Source organism: Pseudopipra pipra, chromosome 22, assembly GCF_036250125.1.
Source record: "Pseudopipra pipra isolate bDixPip1 chromosome 22, bDixPip1.hap1, whole genome shotgun sequence".
Classification (NCBI taxonomy): Eukaryota; Metazoa; Chordata; class Aves; order Passeriformes; family Pipridae; genus Pseudopipra; species Pseudopipra pipra.
The window spans coordinates 7,959,307-7,982,486 of record NC_087570.1 but is presented as its reverse complement, the minus strand read 5'-3'; the positions used below and the strand labels follow the sequence as shown (position 1 = coordinate 7,982,486).

Here is a 23,180-nt window from a genome sequence, read left to right as displayed (position 1 = left end):
CTCCCAGGCACTCCCAGGCCCCTCCGTCCCTCCCTCCCTTGCTTCCCCAGCAACTCAGGTCATGCACAATCCTTCTCCAGTTCATGTCTGCAGGGGCAGTTTCGAGCAGGGAGGGCTGGGAAGAACCTGTTGGGCTCCATTTGCAGGTGCCCTCTTCCCTATGAGTTCAAACATCTTTTTTTACTTTCTACTTCAAAAATAACCAGTTTCCTCCAACTCCATTACAACCAGCTAAATCCCTTCTGATAACTGTCTTATTTTCTGCTGCACAACTTCCCCCTGCTGCAATCACTCATTAATTATTTTTCTTGCAGCACTGCCTGAGGGCCCCAGCCAAGCTCAGGCCTCGTCACAATAGGTGCTTGTATGTGTTTAAAGACAGTTCTGGCACTGAAGCTCCTACAAACTGACAACCAGCAGGACAAACTTAGAACATCCACATGTGTGCAGGGAACATTTTGCACATCACTGAAAGGAAACCAGCACCCGCCTGCAACGGGGTGACTCACGGAGCAATGTAGCACTGCTCTTGCATGGAAAGAGCCTCATGCACAAACCCTCTGGCCTTAAAGAAAAGCACCCAATATCAAAAGTCTGAAAGGGCAAATTTTTGAAGGTCCTGCTATAGCAAGAATCAGCATTTTTTAAAATCAGGATAACAAAGAATATATATATATATATATATATATATATATATATATATATATATATATATATATATATATATATATATATGTTTTTTTTTATCAGATTAAACTTCTCTGCTCCCAGTACCCCCACCTTCCAGAAGACAAATGCAGATAAAATTCTTAAAGTGATAATGTGATTTTCATAGTTTAGAGGGTGTGGTTCCTAAAATCAGAAGGGTGGGCCCCTGAGAAATCTGCTTTCATTGCCTTTCTTCCTCCTGCCTTGGAGCAGGACTGTGATTTTTGAGACTACTATTGCAGCTGATGAGGAATGGAACGAAACTGGCCAGGAGTTCCCAGCTTGTCACTGCTCTCCTGAACATGCTGAGACATCTGTGTTAGACCAACTTTTCATCGTTGAGGTTTTAATTTCGGTAGCAGAGGCTGCAGTGGCTGCTCCAATGTGCAACAAGAGTTAAATGTGAAGCCTCAGTGAAAGACTTGTGTGCTCATCCGGTGCTTGGAGGAGTCACAGTGACCTTCCCTCCATCTGCCAGCCTACCTCTATTTATACCTAATATGGATATAAAATCCATGACTTTGCAGATAGTAAACTAGAGCCTCCCACAAACATTGTCGCCTGCGAGGATGCTCCCAGCAATTTAAAGGAATTATTTCTCATGCCTTAAAAGACCCCAGCGAACTCACTTTCCCTTGGTCTGATGTGGTACAAAGAGCAGGACTATGTGACAATTCCAGTGCACCTCAAGTCCTATCCCATTCCCGCAGCTCCAGCCCCAGGCTTCCATCCACTATCCAAACATGCATTCATTGACATATGAAATACACCATCTCTCAACAGATTCTCTATGAAACCGTCATCTTCAGGGAGAATTAAACAAAAAATGGGCCCTGTGCCGGGAAAAAGGAGGAGGGGAAGCGCTCACCATCAGCCATCCCTCAAACAAACCCCAAGGAAAACAAGCTAAAAGGGAGGAGCTGAAGAACAAAGCAGCAATGATCAGCACAGAAATAGGTTGTCTTCCATCTGAGATCCACACCAAGGACATCTTCAGGGAGTGTCTAGTGAGGTGGGTCCCTGAGCTAAAAACATTCTGCCTTCAGTTCAAACCAGATTAAGCCATGGGACAGAGACTCTGCAGGAAACCTTTGTGGCCTTACAAACTGCAGAGAATTTATGGCCAACAAGCGCAGTCGGATCATTTGATCTGAATCCATGTGGGGTACAGGTCATTTAATTTCACCCAGTCTCTCCCAGGTGGAGCTCAGTAACTTCCATTTAAGACACCGAGAGCTGAAAAATCCTCCCATTCCTCTCCTAGCTCATCCCAGTCTCTGTCTGTAGCTGTCTCACTGCTCATCTGCACAAGTCAAGGTCCAGCCTCCAGTTCTTGCTTCTCGTTGTGCCTCTCCCTGATAGCAGCAATCCCTTCAGTTCAGCAATCCCCATGGGCTTCCATAACCTCCAAGTTCATGCCTTCTCCAGGTATGACCAGTGTTTGTTGCATCTGGATGCTGAACTTCGCATTTGACTACCAAAATCTATGTTGCTCCACTTTCCTTTTCATTTACATAGAATTTCACCAAATAGCAGTTGTTTGTCTGCCACCATTTTTATATTTACTTCCAGACAACTAATTAAAATTAAAATATAAACATTATGCTGAGTCCTGAGGGAGACACAGCATTCATAGACCCAAGCACCAGTGTTTACAAATCAGACACAGGGCCATCAGGACATGAAATTATTTTCTTCTCCTGTGGTCTCAAACTTTGAACACAGGAAGAGGCTGCTCAAGAGAGAGATGACACAACCCACAGCACTCACTTTCAGCCTGAGCCTCTTTTCCCCTCACTCCATTGGTAACTACAGCCCTTTCCCCTTATTTCTGTGCTCTGGTACATTGTCCTGGAGAGAAGTGTAGGAGTTTGGCAACCAATCATAACTGGACCCCTAAATCATAGAATCTTAGAATGGCCAGGGTTGGAAGGAAGGAACCTTCAAAATCATCCAGTTCCCAACCCCTGCCATGGGCAGGAACACCCTCCAGTACCCATCCAATCTGGCCTTGGACACTTCCAGGGATGGGCCAGCCACAGCTGCTCTGGGCAACCTGTGCCAGGGCCTCCCCACCCTCACAGGGAAGAATTTCTTCCTAATATTGAACCTAAACCTACTCTCTGACAGTTTGAAGCCATTCCCCCTTTTCCTGGCACTCCAGGCCCTTGTAAATAGTCCCTCTCCATCTTTCTCATAGCTCCCTTCAGATACTGGAAGGGGCAATTAGGTCACCCCAGAGCCTTCTCTTCTCTAGGCTGAACAATCCCAATTCTCTCAGCCTTTCCTCACAGCAGACGTGCTCCAACCCTCTAATCAGTCTGGTGGCCTCCTTCAACCCAAATCCTCAGGGAGTAGTAATGGCTTTGGGTTAAGCTGTTTATCACTACTAACAACTTCAAGTGCAACATTGAGAAGGAGGAAGAATATCCTCTAAAACCTCTAAAAAGAAACACACTCTTTCATATGATTTATGAACTGAATTTGAACTGATCAGGGGCATGACCTTTTCCAGGAAGGGGCATCCACTCTTAACCCAGAGCTGGAGACTTTACAAGCGCTACCAATAAAGACTAGAGATGAAGAGTGATTTATTAGTCACCAACAACTTTCTCAGCATCTTTACAAGCTCCAGGAGGTGGGTATCCAGCACCATGAGGAACATCCAGCCCCAGCAGCCTGCGGTGCTGTACAGCAAAGTGCTGACAGCCAGAAGTCACAAGAGAACAGCGATCTTACAGCTGAATTTCCATAAACTATGTTCCCATTTAGTTTCAATCTCAGTTAAGCATTTCTCCGTGGGTGGGCTATAGGCTGGACTCTTGGAGCAGTACAGACACAGCTGCCTACAGGGGCTGGCGTGCCAAAATCTGCACCAGTCCCATTTCCAAAGGCAGGAATGGGGTGGGAGACAAGGAGAAAGTTTTTTTATTGTTGTGGGATCTGTGTGGTGGTGGTGGAAAGTAACAAAACTCAGCCATTCAGCAGTTCAGATTGCTGCTGAAAAATGGGGTTTTCCCAGCAGGTCACGGATCAGGGGTTCCCCAGCTCCACCATGAGCTTCCCCCTTCCAGCTACAGCATCAGCTGTACCTCATGGTAGGTCACTACGACAACCAGTCACCTTTAGTCCACTTGTGCACACAGTATTTGCATTTGCAAACCAGAACCTTTGTGCTTTGTTCTGCATTGCTCCAAAAACTCAGAGGGAACCCAGTACAAATATCCGGGAAACCAATTTCTTCTCCTTTGGAGAAGCACACCATCACTGCTGTGCTTCCACTACTGGAGAGAGACTATTTAGAAGAGCATGTAGTGACAGGACAAGGGGGAATGGATTCAAACTGACAGAGATTGGATAGACTGGATATTAGGGATAAATTCTGCCCTGTGAGGGTGGTGAGGCCCTGGCACAGGTTCCCCAGAGAAGCTGTGGCTGCCCCAGCCCTGGAAGTGTCCAAGGCCAGGTTGGATGGGGCTTGGAGCAACCTGGGCTGGTGGAAGGTGTCCCTGCCCATGGGACACCCCCATGGCAGGGGGTGGCACTGGATGAGCTTTAAGGTCCTTTCCAACCCAAACTGGTCTGGGATTCCACAGTACTGGAATGCTGCTGCCCCCTTGATACCTTCCCTCTTCCTTGATCTGTTACCTAAATTCACATTTAAAGTAGATTTACTACGGAGATATAAAGAATTGGGAATATGTTTCAATGTTTTCTCTCCTTATCAGATTCAGATTTACAACAAAGTCAATATTGAAAATCCCAGTGGTTTACACCTATTAGTGATTCCAGAAGCAATCACCCCCTGGACATTAAAATGGAATTCCTAAATTAACAGAGATTAGCCCCTGGGAATTTGGGGCAATTTGAGGATAGCAAAGGGTGGCAGAACATACTCTTCTGGGCAGGTGGGCAGCCTTCCCTCGAGACTCCCTCACCTGCCAAGTGAAAAGCCAGTCAGAAATGAAGGGCTGATGGAGTCAATGGCTCCAAACTTCAAATCTGAGTCCCGGCTCCACACCACATTCCCTCCCCGAGTTATCCCTGACCTTGCCTACAGCTTCTCCCATCTTTAAAATGGGAATTACAAACCCTCCCACCTCCCTCCAGCCCATCTGTTTAGTTTGTAAGTTCTCCAGGGCAGAGGCTGGTTTTTATTTGTGTGTACAGCACCACATACAGCCGGGTCCTGCTCTTGGCCCCAGCTCCAGGCAGGACTGGAACACAAAGCAATGACGGTATCTTGATCAAACATGAGCAACTCGGATAAACAAGAGAAAAGCAGCTTGATATTTTTTTCCCCGCTGTCTCTGCTTTCCGTGACTTGTTTATTCATCTCAAAGCCTCAGCAGACATCTAATCAAGCTGTTAAAGAGGCAGATTTGTGGTCAGTCGAGCACTTGGGGAGTTGTTAAACGTTCAAAACCAGTTCTCGTCAGCAAACAGCTTTTTTTTTCCTTACTCACTGCATACCCACCATTTTCCTATTAAAATCGTGATACAACTTCTCTACTAAAAGGTCTCATTAAGTCTGGGTAGGGACACCTGCCTTTCTTAGGCCTATCTTGTTTGCACTTTCTGGGACCAATCCAAATCACGCCACAGACGACGCAATGATTTCAGCAGGCTTAAGAAAGAAGGAAAAATGTGATAGTTTCCAGATGAGTGTATTATACTAAATTTAACATGCCTTTTGGTACTTAGAATTTCCACTTTGCCCCCCTTCCATTTATGTAATTAGAAATCAAGCAGCAGGAAACTGTTCCTATTCCAACCTCAGTTGGGAATGGTATGGTCTCATTCCCACAGAGGGAAACAGGAGACTTGTCCTCACAAGATATTTTGCACAGCTTACATGGACAGGTTCAAAAATAGGCTTGGAATAATATATCTCTAATTAAATAAAGCAAAACAAATACAGACCCTTTATGTGGTAGTTATATGTGCACATACATATATATATACATACATCAACACAGACAACAACAAGCAAGGCAGCTATGAAAAAAACCAAAAAATTAAGTTTTACCCCATTTAAGAAGCAATGACAAATTAAATTTCCACTTCTAAAATTGTGCAATTTTTCCACGCTCACTCTTGTTGACCTCACATTGATGAGTAAGAACATTTATTCTGATTATTCTCACTCTGGCAATAAAGGACGTGTAAAGGAATCAGTATCTACAATTGATTTCTCTGAGTTCCAGGGCCAGAAGAACCTCTTTGTCACAGGCCACAGGAGGTCAAAGTAAGAATTAACTCTGGGAAGTCCTGTTTGAGCTGAAGCAGAGCATGTGAGGGCAGGACAACACGTTTTCAGGGACACTAAATAAAAACTGAACTCATCATCACAGCCCAAATGACACAGCACGAGCTGAAGCTTTTCCTGAATGTTGACAGTCGTTATATTCGGTTGCCACTGCTTTTGGTTCTCCTGGTTCTTGCCCAGGCTGCTGCTCTTCTCTCCAGTGGATCCCACTGGCTTCCCAGATTGCAGCACACACACAGAGAACTCCATAAAAGCCCTTTCCAAACCACAGAGGAGCTATGGCTCCAAAGTACATAGTTCAAATTAAAAATTGGGGCTGGATAAAATGATTCAAAAGCAGCAAGAAAGAAAAGATATCCTGTTTTCAATGGGCTGTTTTGCCCTGACTGATGAATGCAGTCCAGCAAGGGAGGAGGTGGAAAAACAAGGACATGCTGGAGCAATGGTCCTGGATGGTATCATGCTCTGACAGTCCTAATGCTGCTCTGGCACTGCAGTGATTCTATTTCACAAGTCCTTTGCTCCGGGCGAGCTCCTCAGTGTCTGTTGACTCTGGGCACAGCTCAGCATGTTTCCCCAGTTTGCAGGATCCACACAGCAGCGCTCAGGAGAGGTGGGAATGCAGGACTTGCTGCAGCACCCAGAGCAAAACTCAGTAAGATAAGGAGTTCCTCAAGCCCTCTCAACTGCCCCTCAGTTCATCCCCGTCCTTTTTTGCCGTGGTTTAAAAAACAAATATTGCACAACATGTTTTCCTTTGTGTACTCGTCACTTTTTCATCTATCAGCACTCACTGTGAAGCAGAACAGGCTTTCAATAAAGCCAAGTTCCATATCAGTCTATCCCATTCCCTTTCTATCTTGGGAGACATGCATTTATTCCGTGTGCTCTATGAACACGCAGCAAGTGTGGGACAAAGAAATGAGGTCCTGGAGAGCCATTTTCATAGCTAGAAAACTGTGCTCAGTAAAGAAGCAGCAAAGACAATCTCTTGAGTCAGGAGAACACCAGACAACATGCCAACAAGTCATCATGAGGACTGGGGTAAATGTAAAATAGAAGTGAAGCACTTGGACCAGTGACTTGTCAAGGTAATAAAGAGCTTTAAATATTTGTGACCCACTCCCACACACTGAAACCTCTCTATTCTCCCACTGAAGAGAGGGGGGGAAAACAATCAGCCTCACAGGTAAGCTCAGAGCCAGACAGCATTAGCAGCTGCTTAATTCACCCACTATCTCAGGAAGTTTCAAACCTGGGTTGCTCCATGACCCAAAGCTACAAGAGACAGCACCGGCTTCCTGCATCAAACAGTTTGGATTTATCACTTTGGATTCCACCTCTTCTGAGACGACAAAACTCCAATTTTAAAGGGCAACTGTACAAACAGGACATAGGAGTATTTATATTCCTCTCCACACACCGGCACAGGCAGCAGGGGTCTAGTGGGTGATTTATGAGGTGGGAATGCTTCTTTGAACTGGCTGTCAGATGGGGGCTGGCTCTTGGGAGTGGGGAGGAACAGACGATGGGGCTCTTTGCTGAAGAGCTCTCCCAGTGGCTTTGGCCCAGGTGGCCCCAGATGCTGGGCACTCCAGATGAAGTTCTCTCCTTCCATTCTCTCTCTCTCTCTCACTCACAGACAAAGTCAACACACTAGAGAAGGCCATTTCTCCTTTATTTATTACCCAGAAGAGCTCTCCTTTGCGCTTTTCAGACACTATACAAAACAAGCAACAGAACTTTGTTTCATATACAGAAACAGTTTGTTGGAGTATAAAGAGTTACTGGTGATCGTTACTGAAGAATGTTGGCTTATTCCAGGGGCACTTCAGTATTCCTGAGGAATAATCATTGACTTCTCCTTCCTTCCCACTGGGATAGTCTCAGCCATTAGTCACTGTTCCTGTAAAGCAAGAAGGTTTATATTATTAAAAAGCCATTTGGGTTCCTTACATTGAAGGTGCTGCAGGATGTAAAGCAAGTCATGGAGCTTTGTGACATTTCCAAGGGGTACAGGAACATTTTTATCCTTTGCTAGAGCAAGAAGTTGTGTATGGAGAAATGAAGCAGCTATTTTCATGCATAACCCTCCATTCTGATAAATTGGGTACTTCAAAAAACCCCAACGTTATTGTTCAAGTTAACTGTTCACAGGCTGAAGAGAAATCAGACAGAAATAAAAGCCACAAAAGGCAGGTGGGAAGGCTGAAGTTGCCTTCTTGTATTCCTGCATATCAGTATAATCCACACTGCTAGCACAGTACAGGGTTATGGGGTTTGGGTGATAATACAGGCTAAATAACCTGAAAAATATCATCTTTTCCACTTTGCAAGGAATCTGGGCCGTGTAGTTCACAGCCATAGCCATGAAATAATTGCTAGATGTTGGCTTTAAATTCAGCTGAAGTCACAGTGAAATCCATTTGATCAAATTACTTAAAAAGCTCTCAGAATCTTACGACCACAAATTAGAACTTTTCTGCATTTTAAATAGTCTCTTGGTCTGGATGAATGGCTCCTGCATTGGCATTATAGTGTTTCATGATCAAATTTCTAACCCGAAGGATGGGCAGTGTGATGGTCCAAGTTACAGCCAGAACAGCTGCAACATCACTTTGTCATCTCCTGATTATTCGGTATTGTGAATGTTCTCTGTTCTTTTAAGAATTTGATCCTGAAGAATCAAGAATCCCAACTGGACAAAACCCTGAATAACCTCACAGCTGACCCCCATGACCTCCTTGAAGTCCTTTCCAACTCAAGTTATCCTGTGATTCTGTGAACAGAAAACTAGAAATAATTTTGTCCAAGTTAATCCGTGTTACATTTCTCTCTAATAAAGCTGATTTTCTTGCAGAATCTCTCAATTTGACAGGTTAACATTTGAACAGAACTCAGTTGTGTAAGGAAGTCCTACAGAGTTTAGTTATAACAAATTTTCTAGAAAAAAAACAGATGAGTGATAATGCAACAATGTTTTCCATGTTCCTAACCAAGAGAAATGAAATAATCTGGTTGTAATAACCCTAGAGCCATTATCCATGACACAACATTTCGGAGGGAATTAATGACATTAACCATTACGTGGCTTCATCCACATTTTCCCTCTCTCAGCAGCCTCAAGCTCTTTGTGCCAAAGACAGTGTACTGGAAACTACGTGTCTAGTCTTGTGCCATGCAGGCAGCTGGGTGTCTTCTGGGAAGTGTCCTTTCAGTTATTTCATGCTTCCAAGGATCACCCTTGCTCCAGAACACAGATTTGTCCTTAATCCCAACAAAATCCCTTACTAGGCTGACCTGACACTCAGTTTTCTGCTGCCCAACATCCCTAGTAAGGAGCATCCTTGAATGAATAATGCTCTCTCAGAACATGTGAACAGGGCATCTATCACTCGTGAAGCCATAGACAGGCCATTCCAGCTTCTTTCTGGAGACATAAATTGGAGGAATACCCTCAGGATGATGTGGAAAGCTAACACGTCCTAATGTTAACAAATCTGGCCAAAAGAATCATGCACAGATTTTTCATTCTGGGCAGTAGCTGGCAGTGCTAATCAGCTGCATCCAAGTCACAGTTTCTCTACATTGCTCTCCAAAATATTTTATTCCCAGGAAGTTGTTTGAGAATCTTGCTATTGTTCCCCTTTAAGAGGCAGCTGGAGGAAACATTTGTAAGCAGGTTTGTCTGGTAGGGCTGCAGAAGGCTGGCAAAAGCTCATCTGCCAGTAAATTCAAGGAGGACCGGGCTCAACTTACAGCTCTAGATGCATCAGGAAATGCCTAAAAACACCTTCAGGCCTCATCATCAGGCAGAGGAATAATATGGGAGCAATTTTTGCACTCTGTGTGCTCCATGAAAAGCTTCTGGCAGAACATTTTACCTCAGTACTTTCTGAAGTGCTAAAGTAACTACAAATATATCCTGGTGGATGCCTCTCCACTGGTATCACTGAGATGCTTTAAGCAGTCCATGGCTTCATGGATCCAAAATGTGCACACACACCTTTTTTGTGTTCCAGATACTACAATAATAAATTACCATGAGAACAGCCCCAACTTTTACATGTGAAGAAATTAAAAAAATATTAATGGAGTCAGTTTGTGGACTTGGTGCACTGCAGCCAGTTTGTGAGTTCAAAAATGGATCCTGCTAATTAATCTATTTTAAAATATTTTATCTCAGCACGGTCAGTGATAAGACTGAGCTCATTGAAATGATCTTCAAAACTGTTTAAAGTGTACGGGTTTTTTCAGACTAGTTACTACACTACAATCCAGCCAAACAAGCCACAAAACTTACAAGTGATCAGTGTTTTCATGTTGAAAAAACCGCAAAACCCCCACTGGAGATCAAAGATCTGCTTCCACAGACAAATCTACCTGACATGCCTTTAAGTTTCTTCCCAGCTCATCTCTGAAGTCTGAAGAATCTTACTATTAGTTTAGTTTTTCTGACATGTATTTTTATTATAAAGATTTTCAGGTTGTGGCAAAACCCACCTGCAGGATCTGTTAAACTAATTCCATGTATTCAGTCTAATTAAGTTTATGCTTAAACACACCGGTTATTAAAAATTTCTGAAGAGCAGGGGAACCACTCCTGCTCTGGCAACACGAGTTTCTTCTTACTAGTACTCCTTTGGGAAAGGCAGAGGAATATCCTTGTAAATGCTGTCTACCTTACAAACCAACACAAACCAGCACTGGTACTTACTTTTACAAATTTACCATGGAGAAGATATGGAGACTGGAAGTCGTGTTGACAATTGGAATAAGCCATTCCTAACCCCATCCCTGACCCAAAAGCAATAGGCCATGTCTTTCCTGTGGGAGAGAATAGAGAGGGCAAGCAGAGAGGGCAAATCAAAGTCAAGGAAAGCTGTTTGTTATATATTGTTATACAAGCACCAAGAAAGACTAAGTTGCTAGAAGATGCATATTATGCACTTTTGTTCTACGAGTCAAGAATCAGCTACAAACCAGGGCACTGGAGAAGAAGAAGAGTATCCGTAAGACATCACATCTGGAATTTAACAGAGAGCAAGCTCTGAATCCAATGTATTACTGAAAATCATTCTGTTACCAAAGCATAACTAAAGAACTAAGATCAGTTTTAAAACCCTGGAAAGACTGGCATAAACTGATGTCTAGACACATGGCTCCGGCGATTTGGCTCAGGGTCTCCTGCAATTCCAGGATTTGAGCTGAGCACAGGAGGAGCTCGGAGAGGTACCACGGGTAACAACCTTGTTACACAACAGCTGAAAGTTTGGGGAACTCCATTTCAACAGAAAAGACAGGGCAAATAATAGAGGAATTGGTCTAGCATGCTGATTAAGTTTTATACACCTCTAAGACTTCTTGGTTTTAAAATATGCCTACAACAGATGGAAACTGGGAAACCAGGCATCAGGATCACTGCAGTACTTACTTTTGAAGAAAATGACTGAGAAAACAATTCCTAATCCAAATCCAGCACCTGCAACAAGAAATGCAGTCAGTGAGTGAGGATTAATATAATACAGAGTAATGGAAAATTATTTCATTCTTTACAGCAATTCTTTGTTCCAACTCAGGAGTATCAGACTATGAATATCTGACTATGTGTAATTTCAGCACACCAAACTGTTCTTAAATAGCAATTCTGAAAAAAAACAATTCTTGTTTTTTAAGTAACTGTAAGCAGTTGATTCAGATTAGAATCCCAACATACACAATAAGTACATTATCAGAAAGATTTGGGAAACAAACCAGACTCTCATCCCAGGGAAAGTTCCTAAATTTCTGTCACCATCTACAACGTGGAATTAAGATTTATTTGGTTCATTGTCAGCAAATGAGAAACACTTAAATGAAAACTTATTGTGTTCTTGAGCTTTAGATTTTGCAGATGAATATCTCAGTGTATTTCGTTTATCTCACTACTTTAACTGCTTCAATGTGTGTCCTGAGGGCAGCAGAACTTTAAAGCTTTGTGTTATTCTATCCCTTACAAAGAAAGCTCCAGGCTGCTTATCTTTCACATCCACAACATTCATTATGGAGCATATTTAAACACATTAGGAACGAATGACTTTTCACATCCTTAATACTATATATAGAAATAAGTGCAGCAGTTGAAAAAAAATGTATCCAGAGCCATTAAAACAGTCAGTATATTTAAAAATAATTTTTGCTTTCCTTGGAAGGTGAGCTTAGGATTTTCTGCAAGAAGTCAGGCAAGTCTGCAAAACTCCTCTCAAGACCCAATAAATGTAACAGTGAAAACTTGCAGCTGAGTGGGCAAATTCTACCTTTAATTTTATGCACTAAAGACAAGAATTTTAGATAAGGCATGGAAATACAGAAGTTTAAAAAAGGAAAAAAAACATCAGTCATGCATATGCTTGTTAAAAAAAATAACCAACAGTTTCACGTTTATTTTGCAGCAAACACATCCTGTTATGGGTTTCAATTCTCTCCTTGCAATACAAGAAATGTAATTTAAGTGTAACAAGTTTATTAATTAAAATACATCCCTTTTTTTTATATTCCTAAAAGCATGTGATCCTTACTTAAGATCCTGTTGGACACATTACTTGAGTCCAGAAAAATGCCAAGAAATCCTGTACCCTCTTGGCATATAGGATGAGGCTTCTTTCTTTTAAGTTTTCTTTTGCTCTTCAAACCTTTCTCCTTGCAAAAAGTATATTAATGGTAGTTTCTACTGGGGAACAGTTTACTCAAACAATACTTAATACATCATTGTACATTAGGATGCACCACGTAGCACATTAACTAAGCATTCCACGTTTTTTATTGATTATGAAACCTTGAATATTAGAACAGAGGTGACCAAACATGATCGGAATAAACCTCCTTATGTGCACTCTCATTAGTGCTTTACTATCTGTACTTAGTGAGAGCTGGAAATAAGAGCTGATTTGAAATCTCTTCATTTTACTCCAGATTTCAGTTGTGCCAGAGGTAACTACTTTACCAGGTCATTCCAGCTTCCGGGTAGCCTCACAAAACATGCAGTGCAGGAAGAGCTCTGACCGCCGCCAAGTGCTCCTGACATAACTCCCCCAGACATTTTCGAGCCCAAGCACTTCACACAAGGTCAGGTTTTCACTCTAATCATTTGCACAGCTAAGGGAAAGTCTTGGAGCCTCGGATGTCTGCTCAGAGCTCCAGGGTTTTTCTGCATTTCAGACAGTAAGAGATTCACTCCTTGGAGCACCTCCCACAAACGCGTCTCACTGCCCGGGGTTCGTACAGAGCCTGGCAGAGACATCAGGTATTCCTGGAGCCGTGGCTCCCCATGCTGATTCCCCCTCTCCAGCACAACCTTCCTTCGGTACCTTTGCTACAGCCCAGTGCTGGCTCTCCCAGAGTGTTTATGCCATTAAGGATAATTACTATCTCCTAGAATCCATTCAAGGGACGCATGTTTGGTCCTCCGACCACCTCCTCTGCCAGCCTGTTCCTACAATCCAGGTCGTGCTGCCGGTTTGGTTTGGGCTGTTGTACTTTAGGCCTGAGAAGGACTTTCTGGAGGGAATTCTTTCTGCTCAGTCAGCACCAGGTGTTTGAGCTGCCCCAGTTCAGCAGGGCTGCCCCGAGGGAGAGATGCCAGTCCTAGGCTTCCTGTCCCCGGGAAGATCCCCTCTGCCGACCCAAACAGTTGAGCCAATGGATGAGAATTTATGCATGGGATGACAAATCCTGCATCATCTGCATGCACAGCCTGGGCAGTTTCTAATGTCACCACATTTTCCACCAGTCAAACCCAAATTCTTCTCACTAGCCTCGTGGTGAACTGTTCACATTTTTGTCTCAAGACAACCCTGCACTAAGGAAGCAACAGTAATTAGCACAGTTTCTTTCCATCTACTTCCAGAAATCATTCATTATCTCATTTTCTCTTCACCTCCTTCAGATGCTCTCTCACATTACAAGCCCTCAGTGAGGGCTCCACACAGATGCCATCAATGCTGCTTCCTGTTGGCCATGAGGGAAGCTACAAGATATGCTTAAAAGGTGAAAAATTTATTTCTGTCAACTGCAATTCAGCCTAAGCCCAGAACAAAAACTAGGCCTTGCCCCACGCCAACACCACTGTTAAGCAGATGTGGTCCAGCATGACTGACTTTAGAATACTCTGTTTTTCCTAAGAAAGCTTTTTTCTGAAGCAGCTAATTTGAAGGGAATGTTCTTTTTCATGAAAACACAATTTTTGTGCAATTTTAGAGGCCATGACTGCACACTGTTCCAGTGGGAAGGGGAGCACAGTGACAATTAGTACAAAAAGATGATGGTAAGATAGCTAAGGCCTTGCTTTAAATAATGAAAATGCTACAGAGAAGTGAAGGAAATCTGACAGCTAATGGGTTTTGGTTTTCTGTACAAGAAGGCAACTTGAGAAACAGAGCAAAAAAAAAAATGTACCTTAGTTTTCCTCATCTCAAAGGTAGTTGAGTTCACTCCTCTCCTACTGAGGCACAGTAGGACACTGTGCAGGAAACTGTTCTGATCACCATGCCCTGCCAACAATAAACACCAAATTTGCCCCCTCACATCAACCAGTGCACATACAGCATTTGCTCTCTTCTACTTGGTTTTAACATTTAAAAATTGGTTTTAACTTAAACCCAGACCCTTCAGCTACATTGAATTCCTTAGCCCATCTGGTTAAGAACCTCTTTCTGCAGATAGTTTGTCACTCATCTTCATTCCACTAGAAAGTATTTGTGGTTATGTGGTCATTTCCTGTGTCTCCAGGACCACGGGGGAGCAAAACCATCTTGCCTCGGGAGCAAAGTAATGCATTTCACTTTAATTCTATATAAAGTTACACCAGAGATAAACAAAGGCCGAGCTGTGGATGAGTTTTACAGGTTTAAGTTCTCACATCCTCAATTACCTTTTAAAGAGGCAACATGTTGCTTCAAAGGGCCTCCCACCTGACCAGGGGACACTCCAGCTGCTCCTCCTAAAGACCAGCACCTCTAGGCCAGGCTTTAACTTCATAACAATAAAACATGAAAGGTTTATCTTACAATAAAAACAAACGAACATGGAAAAGCAAAGGGCTTGATTTTTTTTCCCCTCCCTTTCTTGCATGACAGACTCTTTGGAGGAAAAGGCCACAGGAAGCAGTACAATGCATTTTTCACCTTCTCTGACAGTTTAAAATGTTTAACTAGAAAAACAGTCTCTTCCACCCCACATCTGTCACTTCAGCCTAAACTCATTTACAGTGTCAACAGGGGACAGGACAGTTCTGTGGACATTGCACTCCCACTCCCTGGGACACGTCCTGGTCACACGGACCGGCACAGCCACACGGAATTGGGATTAGGCACCAAGCCCAGTCTCCAAAACTTTCTCATTTAACTTGTTTTTTGGCTCTTACACCTTCCAAGAAAAACGTCCCGGTACCTCAAATCAACCTCATACACAGGAGAGCACGCGCCGTATACCCAATAGGACATCATAAAAGTGTCTGAGAGAAATACAAATCTTCAGGATGGGCTCCTGCCCCACAAGAACATCTGGGAAAAGCTGTTTCTATAAATTTAATCAACAGTCCCTCCAAGAACAATTCTACACAGTTCTCTCCTAGGCTACCCAAGTAGCTCTGGGCTGAGGCAGCTTTAAGACAGCCACACCTACATGGACTTTGCTTGAAACTTAAAATAGAAGGATTAAAATATGCTCCTTGACATCTGGCAGATGTGTTGCTATTACTATAGCAGCTGGAAGGTTTTCAATTACTTAATTTGACAAAAAGAAAACTATTATTTGCCTTTGCCATTCCTCACACACAAAGACAAAAACTGAGAGCTTCAGCCTTCAATCCCACTTCGACAAGATCCATAGAAAAGTGCTTTGCAAAACTAGGGAAGAACATACACCAGGGCCTTCACTTAGCACCAGTTAGAAATACGAGGCCATGAAATCACTTATTTACGGAGAGCATAAATTTTAAGCACTCTTAGCAAGGTCTTAGTGGCAGGAATCGGATTTTCTTCAAACACCAACTCTGAAGCTTTCATTCCCACCTCCCCTGTGGTGTGGATTGTTTATGTAGCAGACAGAAAAATGAGCAAGGACACTGGAAGAAAATATGGTGAAATTATATCCCAAGTTCTTGACGAAGAAGAAGAAAAAAGCATGTTTTGTTTTCTTCTAGCATGTGACTGTAGTAACACAGAATATTTAGAATAACAGAATATTAGCATCCAAATATCATCATAATAAAAAATCCTGACATTCTTTCAGGGGGCTGGTTTCACCTTTAAGCACTCGTGCAGGTCAAACACTGCCTGAAGGCAAACCTTGGATAAACATCAGCACTTCTGCAGAGGGACAGGCAAGAAGTGCCTGTGATCTACCAAGGAACCACAGCAATAACCTTGGAATGGACCAGAAACTTTTCATCCTCACAGTGATGGATGAGCTGTGAGACCTGAGGGCACAAACATTTCCTCCCTCTTTTAAAATGGGAAGGGGAGAGGAGTGGAAGCTGCTCGTTGAGAAGACAATGCAACTTTACTGTGAGGGTGGTGAGGCCCTGGCACAGGTTGCCCAGAGAACCTGTGGCTGCCCCAGCCCTGGAAATGTTCAAGGCCAGGTTGGATGAGGCTTGGAGCAACCTGGGCTAGTGGAAGGTGTCCCTGCCCGTGGCATGTTCATCTAATCGAACAAGATGAGCTTTAAGGTCCCTTCCAACCCAAAACATTCCATGGTTCTACAATCAATATTGCAGCAAGCTTTTAGACAAATCAGGGCCACACTCCGTTTAGAAGCACATATGTGAGAAATCAAGAAGACATTCATAATATAGAAAATACACCTCTGACAGGAAACTTTACCTTCTCTTACTATAATAAAATATTCTGCTAATGACAACAATAGCATTGGTAAAAATAAAAGTTTAGCAGCAGTAAACACATCCACATTTAGGGCTTTTGCAGCCTATGAGGGTTGGCAACGATGGTGCTTCATACCCATCCAGCAAAGGCTGGCCAGTACTGACGTCTGCTGGCCCAGCTCAGAAATAGAGGCAGTTTACAGCAACAAGAGTTTGGGGGCATCTCACTGGCAGGAATGATGAGGAAAGGAGCCTGATCCTTCTCAAACCCCTCGCTACTCATTTATTATCAAGGATCTGCCAGCATCCTTGATAATGATAACATTCCTGAAAGGATTGTCTCAGAGAACTGTTTCTGATACAACAAGGAACAAAGAGTTGTTCCCACCTACTGCTGTAACATCTCGAGGACCAAATAAGAGGTGTAAGATGTCACTTGGCTCCAGCCTCTTTCCTCCGAGTGGTGTCACTGTGTGCCAACTCCCAAAAAAGGCACAGTTGGCACCTCACCAACGCACTAATGCAGGGGACCAGGAAGTCAGAGCACTCAGGATTCATTTCCAGCGGAGCAGAGCTTAGGAGGTCTGGGGTTTGCAAACACTGCACGAGCAGATGGATGTCACAGCTTTTTCCTCACGTTCTCTTGCACCAAAGGACACCAAGAGCAGGCTGGAAGAGTCAGGGAGCTGGTCAGGCACTCCTAGGCAGGACACAGCTCCTTGACTCACTGGGGTGGGCAGCCAAGAGGAACAGCAGGGCACAATGCAGTCAGGAGGAGACCTGGATTCCTAAAGTTTTTCCTAGCTTTTTCTTCCAACAGAAGATAACAGCCCCTTAATTTATAGGTGGTCATTGTATTCAGAACTCTGCTAACATCAAAACTAAATACTGCTGTTAGATTTTTGACTAAAAGCCTATTCTTGGAACAGCATTCATCCACCTCTTCCAAAGAAAACATTTTCTGTTGTCTGTACTGCCTCCCTGCACAGCCTGAGCCATGAGCAGTTAATATTTACACTACTTGGTCTGTAGGACACAACAAGTAGAGTTGGATCTTATGTAGGACAAAGCAAAAGAAGTTGGGGTTACAAACAAAGCTCACACAACAATGCAGTTGTGTGCTCACATAATATCCATGTTCTCCACTACTAAAAACAAAACACCAAAGGAAGAACAAGCCTTTTGACCCAGTAGCTAAGACTGGATGGTCACATTACAATTGCCAAGCAAAAAAGCACTTCAAAACAGGAATGTCAGGATTTTTGTATATTTAGATAAAGTCTAATCCGGTTTTCAGAAAGTATAATCAAGTTTTATCATTATATAGACTGACTTTATCCTATTCATAACCATGTGAAGGATTATTTAAAAACACTGACATTGCAATCCATACAATGATTCTTTCTGAAACATCCAATCTGTGCAATGACTCAAACAATACAATTTCACCCTTGCCATTAACAGAACAGCTATTCAAGCAGGCCAGATGATGCAAGCCAGAAAAAATCATGTTAACAGTTGCAGGAGAATTCAAAGTGCCCTTTTCTCTTAAAAAAAAATCCCTATTACATGGAAATTAGAAGTGCTTTATTTGCAGATGTCAAAACAGAGGATTTGAGGAAAATGAACATCGCTACAACTGGGTTATTTACAAGCTTCCAGGCTGCATTTTGGTCAGGCACAGACATACATCAAAACATTTCTCTCCTGAAAAAAAAATGAACTTCAACACAGCAACTTCACACTCAAGAGGTCAAGAAACAAACAGCTTTCCTAGGACTACCTTTCAGTAACAGTGAAATTACAGTGCTCAACTCATTTAAAACTACAACAGCTTCAAAACAAACCAAGACATGCAGGCACACAAACCTCCCTCCCTACTGCTCATACTCTTTATTGCCTCTCTGTCCCCTGGAAACAGCTTATAATAATAATTTGTCCAAAATTACAGCCTCGCAGCAAAAAACAGCTGTCAGTCTTTTGTGAGTAATTGTCTTTCCAAATAAACAGACGTGAACTATCAATCAGTCAAACAAACAAACCGACCCTTTGAACAGGGTTTGGAGCCTGCAGGATGGAGGAAGAACACAACACTACCTACTTCAACGTCCCTCCTCTGCACAGCTCTACTGATGAGAAGGAAGAAATGGCTGTGAAGCCCGGGGCAGATACAGGAGTTTAGAAAGGTTGGCAGGCTGGGAAGAAAAAGAAAGTCACTGCAGTTTGATTCTTCTTCCCCACACATGAACAAGCAACTTTTCTGTAAAAAAGTAACACATAGCTTTTTGTTATGGAAAAAGTCAGTATCAGGATGAAAGAGGGAACAGAAAGTTAAACTATTTAAATGACTGCGCGGGTGAAAAGACTTAGGAATAGCGCAAAGCCACAGCCAGCACGACCTGGATCACCCATCAGAAACCTCCTGGTCAGCCAAGAAAGCACAACCCAGCCCCTTTACACATACAGTGCTCACAGCTACATTTGGAATGGAAGGGGAACAAAACCACCAAGACCCATCCCCATCCTGACCAAAACAAATAAATATCAGTCCTAACAAAAAGGAGGTGAGCACCTAAACTCCATTTAACAATAGCTCAATGTTTTGTGCAGGCATAAAGACGTTTACTTACTCTTTGAAATGAAATACTGCCTTAACAATGCCTGACAGCATTCTGTTTGGAACTAACAGGAAAAAGTTCACACCAAATTACAAGACACACACAGGTAGCGACTAAGAGCTCAAAAACATAATGCAGCATCTCAAAGGATGGAACACAAGATAAATATTTATTTTGGACGTTTTAGTGGCAGGAGATCAAGTTTTTTCCAGAAGCTCCATCTCCAACTAAAACAGTGCAGCACAACTACAAACACAGCTAACTACAAACACCGGCATAGTGGGAATCCTGAAGGACTAATATTTAAAAGCAGATTATTGCTAATAAAGCCAGCCCAAGAGCTCTACATCCCTCTCTTCTGTTTCCCATGTCCCTCTAGCCCTCAAACTAATTCACAGGAGTTATCTGTCCAGAGTTCTCATGGACTCTGGGAAGTGTCCCACATGCAAGGCTTCAGAAATTCAGTGCTTCCGTTTATTTAGAGAGTTTGGAATGGGAAAACACACAGCTAATCACAATGTTTGTTTTTCCCCAGCCACTGGCTGGAAAGATCTCCCTGGCTGTAGCACTCAGGATGTAAAGGAGCATTTGGGAAGGAAACCGTGGCCACAAAAAGGAAAACTCTGACAAAAAAGTACAAAGTTTACGAAATCTCATATCCCAGGTAACAACTAACTAAATTCTCAAGTAAAAAAGTTTATTTTTTTTCTTTCCAGTACAACAACCTCCCTTGACAGTTTATTGGAAACTCCAGCAAACTTTGTAGTAATATTACAAAACCAATCATCACAACCATGCAAGGTTTTAATGTCCCTGCAGAGCAAACAATCATTCCTACTGGGATAGCCTGGGAAAATCTATGTTGTCAGCACACAGCTTGGGCACTGAGTCACTTCACATTTAAAGGCCATCATCATCTTCAGTCACAAACTACTGGAGTATGAAGCAATTTTGGGGTTGCTCTGACTTCCCAAGTTCATCCCAAGTCATTTGCTGGTAATACCAAGGAGGAGGTTGTCAGCACAGATGTTTCAGTTACTGATCAATTGTAAAAGCACACAAACCAGAAAAATGCTCTCACTCACAAAGAGTGTCCCAGCCCATCACAGTGGGTTTGGTAATAAATTAAAGAGCTGCTAATCACAATGCATGTCACAGTGCACGTGACCTTTTTAGGCAATCTAATGAAAAACATGAATCTTTACTCAATGCCACTGTGAAGCCAACACTGAGAATCAATCCTTGGCCTAGAGTATGCAAGCACGAGGCAAAGTATATTCCCTTTCTTCTGCTGCCATTTTAGGATGGAAGAAAACACCAAATTAAATAGCAAGGCCTGCTGAAGGCACTGGCTGCATCAAGTGCAGGTGACACCAATCTGAGTGGTGCAGACACACCTGAAGGACAGGGCCATCCAAGAGGACCTGAACAAGCTCAAGCAGTGGCCCACCAGAATCTCATGAGGTTCAACAAGAACAAGTGCTGGTCCTGCACCTGGGCTGGGGAACGACACAATGGAGAACAGCCCTAGGAGAAGAACTTGGAGGTGCTGGTGGGTGAGAGGCTGGACATGCCCTGGATGTGTCCTGGGCTGATCCCCCAGTGTGGGCAGCAGGGGAGGGGGGGATTCTGCCCCTCTGCCCCCTCAGGTGGGACCCCCCTGCAGAGCTGCCTCCAGCCCTGGGGGCCCAGCACAGGAAGGACATGGAGCTGCTGGAGCCAGTCCAGAGGAGGCACCAAGAGGATCAGAGGGATGGAGCAGCATTGCTGGGAGGAAAGGGTGAGAGAACTGGGATTCTTCAGCCTGGAGAAGAGAAGGTTCCAGGGTGACCTAATTATGGCCTCCCAGTATCTGAAGGAGCCGACAGGTAAGGTGGAGAGAGACTTTTTACAAGGGCCTGAAGTGACAGAACAAGGCGGAATGGCTTCAAACTGATAAGAGAGTAGGTTTAGATTGGATACTAGGGACAAATTCTTCCCTGTGAGGGTGGTGAGGCCCTGTCACAGGCTGCCCAGAGAACCTGTGGCTGCCCCATCCCTGGAAGTGTCCAAGGTCAGGTTGGACGGGGCTTGGAGCAACCTGGGCCAGTGGAAGGTGTCCCTGCCCATGGCAGGGGGTGGCACTGGATGATCTTTAAGGTCCCTTCCAACCCAAATCAGTCTGGAATTCTGGGAAGTCAACCCTGTATTCGCTTCTTTCAGCCTCCAGGAGAGAGGATGTACAGAATTCCTACATGTACAGCTGCAGGATGGAACAAGCTCTTGTTTATAATTTGGCATACTTAATATTTTATGATAAAGCAACCAATGCTATGGAAATATAAACATATCTGGATATGTTTGTCAGACAAACCTGAATAGAATTTCATAAGGGAAAACACTGCTCTGGAGCACTTGACACTTTCCAAAGGTCTGTTATAAACAATGGGAGTTTCAGTTTACTTAAAATTATTAAACATCTTTTCTAATGGAAAAGTATTAGGCAACTAAAACCCCTGAGTTCCTCATCAGCTTTCAAGCACAAGACCACTAGAACAAGAAGTAATAAACATTCACGTTTCCCAGATATTACTTATGGTTGTAAGAGTCATCTGCACCAACATGGAATGAATACCTTGCGTGTCAGACGCTGCACTTCTTGCTCCATATGTTGAATTAAAGATTTGGGTTTGTAAACACATTTTGTGAAGGCAGAAGCTCTGTCTGGTGTCACTTGGCAGCCGGTCACAGGATGAGCACCGAGCTCACAGTCACCATCATTGGTAAAACTCGCAGGACTCAGTGAAACCTTACAAATGTTTAGTTGCAGACCTGAAGCGCTACAGGCGTGTGCACAGCCCGAACTTTAAGGACAAATAAAACCGGAAAAAACAATAGAACTGGTCCCCTACTTAAAGAAAAGGCAGAACTGCAGTCCCACGGCTGGGACATGGACGGAGCTTCTCAATGTCATAGTCCACACACTGTACCCAGTAACACGTGCCAGAGCTCTCCGCGTGTCACGCTGCCTATTGCTTTTAATAAACACAGCCTCCCCTGGTGCACTGAGTGATGTGAACAGCTCTGCACGGACCGAGCTCAAACCCACGGCCGCAGTGGAGCCGAAGGCAGGCAAGGTCGCTGCACGGCAGGACCAGCTGTGCCTGCCCGGGGCTCATTCATTCCGGGCGGGAGCCGTCCCACATTCCGCACGGAAACCTCTCCTCTTCAACTCAGTGAGTACCCAGAGGTCGAGCACGCCCGGGCTGCGCTGAGCCGGGAGCGGGCCCGCCGAGGGTCCGACTCCGCGGCCAAGGTCACCTTGCCGGGCCCGGGGTCCCCGGCTCTGCCCGACCGCGGGGGCAGCGCTGAGGGCGGATCCTCCGCGCCCCCCGCGCCCCGTCCGGGGCCACAGCCGCCCTGAGGCGAGCCCGGGCCGCCGGAGGGCACCGGGCCCCGCGCCGGGGGGACGCGCGGGGGGCCGCTCCCGCAGCTTCGGAGCGCCCGGGCGGCCGTCGCCGCTCTTCCCCGCCCCGTCGAGCCCCGTCGAGCCCACGCCGCCCTTACCCAGCTTCACGGCCGAGTCCGCCACACACCGGTCCCACTTCCTGCCTAGGTCGCCCTCCGACGCCATCTTGCCCGTCCCCTCGCCTCCTCCCCCGCACAACTCTCGCGAGACCTGAGGCACCGCCACTTGCTCGCGGGGGCAGATCTCGCGAGAGTTCCCCGCCGCCGTTGCCATGGT

The 23,180-nt window shown here is 44.3% G+C and overlaps 2 protein-coding genes across 2 annotated transcripts in view; one reads left to right on the top strand and one right to left on the bottom strand.

Annotated features, from left to right (window-relative positions):
- Window positions 1-7,638: 7,638 nt before the first annotated feature.
- Window positions 7,639-23,129, bottom strand: MICOS10 (mitochondrial contact site and cristae organizing system subunit 10). The gene is made up of 4 exons (XM_064678903.1): window positions 23,003-23,129; window positions 11,412-11,459; window positions 10,695-10,804; window positions 7,639-7,883 (listed from the first exon to the last, which is right to left on the bottom strand). Exons 1-4 carry the CDS (start codon window positions 23,067-23,069, stop codon window positions 7,875-7,877), a joined length of 234 nt encoding a protein of 77 aa, XP_064534973.1. The 5' UTR covers window positions 23,070-23,129; the 3' UTR covers window positions 7,639-7,874.
- CAPZB (capping actin protein of muscle Z-line subunit beta) overlaps window positions 22,622-23,180 on the top strand; it is a 66,622-nt gene continuing 66,063 nt past the window's right edge. The window contains exon 1 of the mRNA XM_064678896.1: window positions 22,622-22,671. The gene's annotated coding sequence lies outside the window, so the exon portion shown is untranslated. The remainder of the gene's footprint in view (window positions 22,672-23,180) is intronic.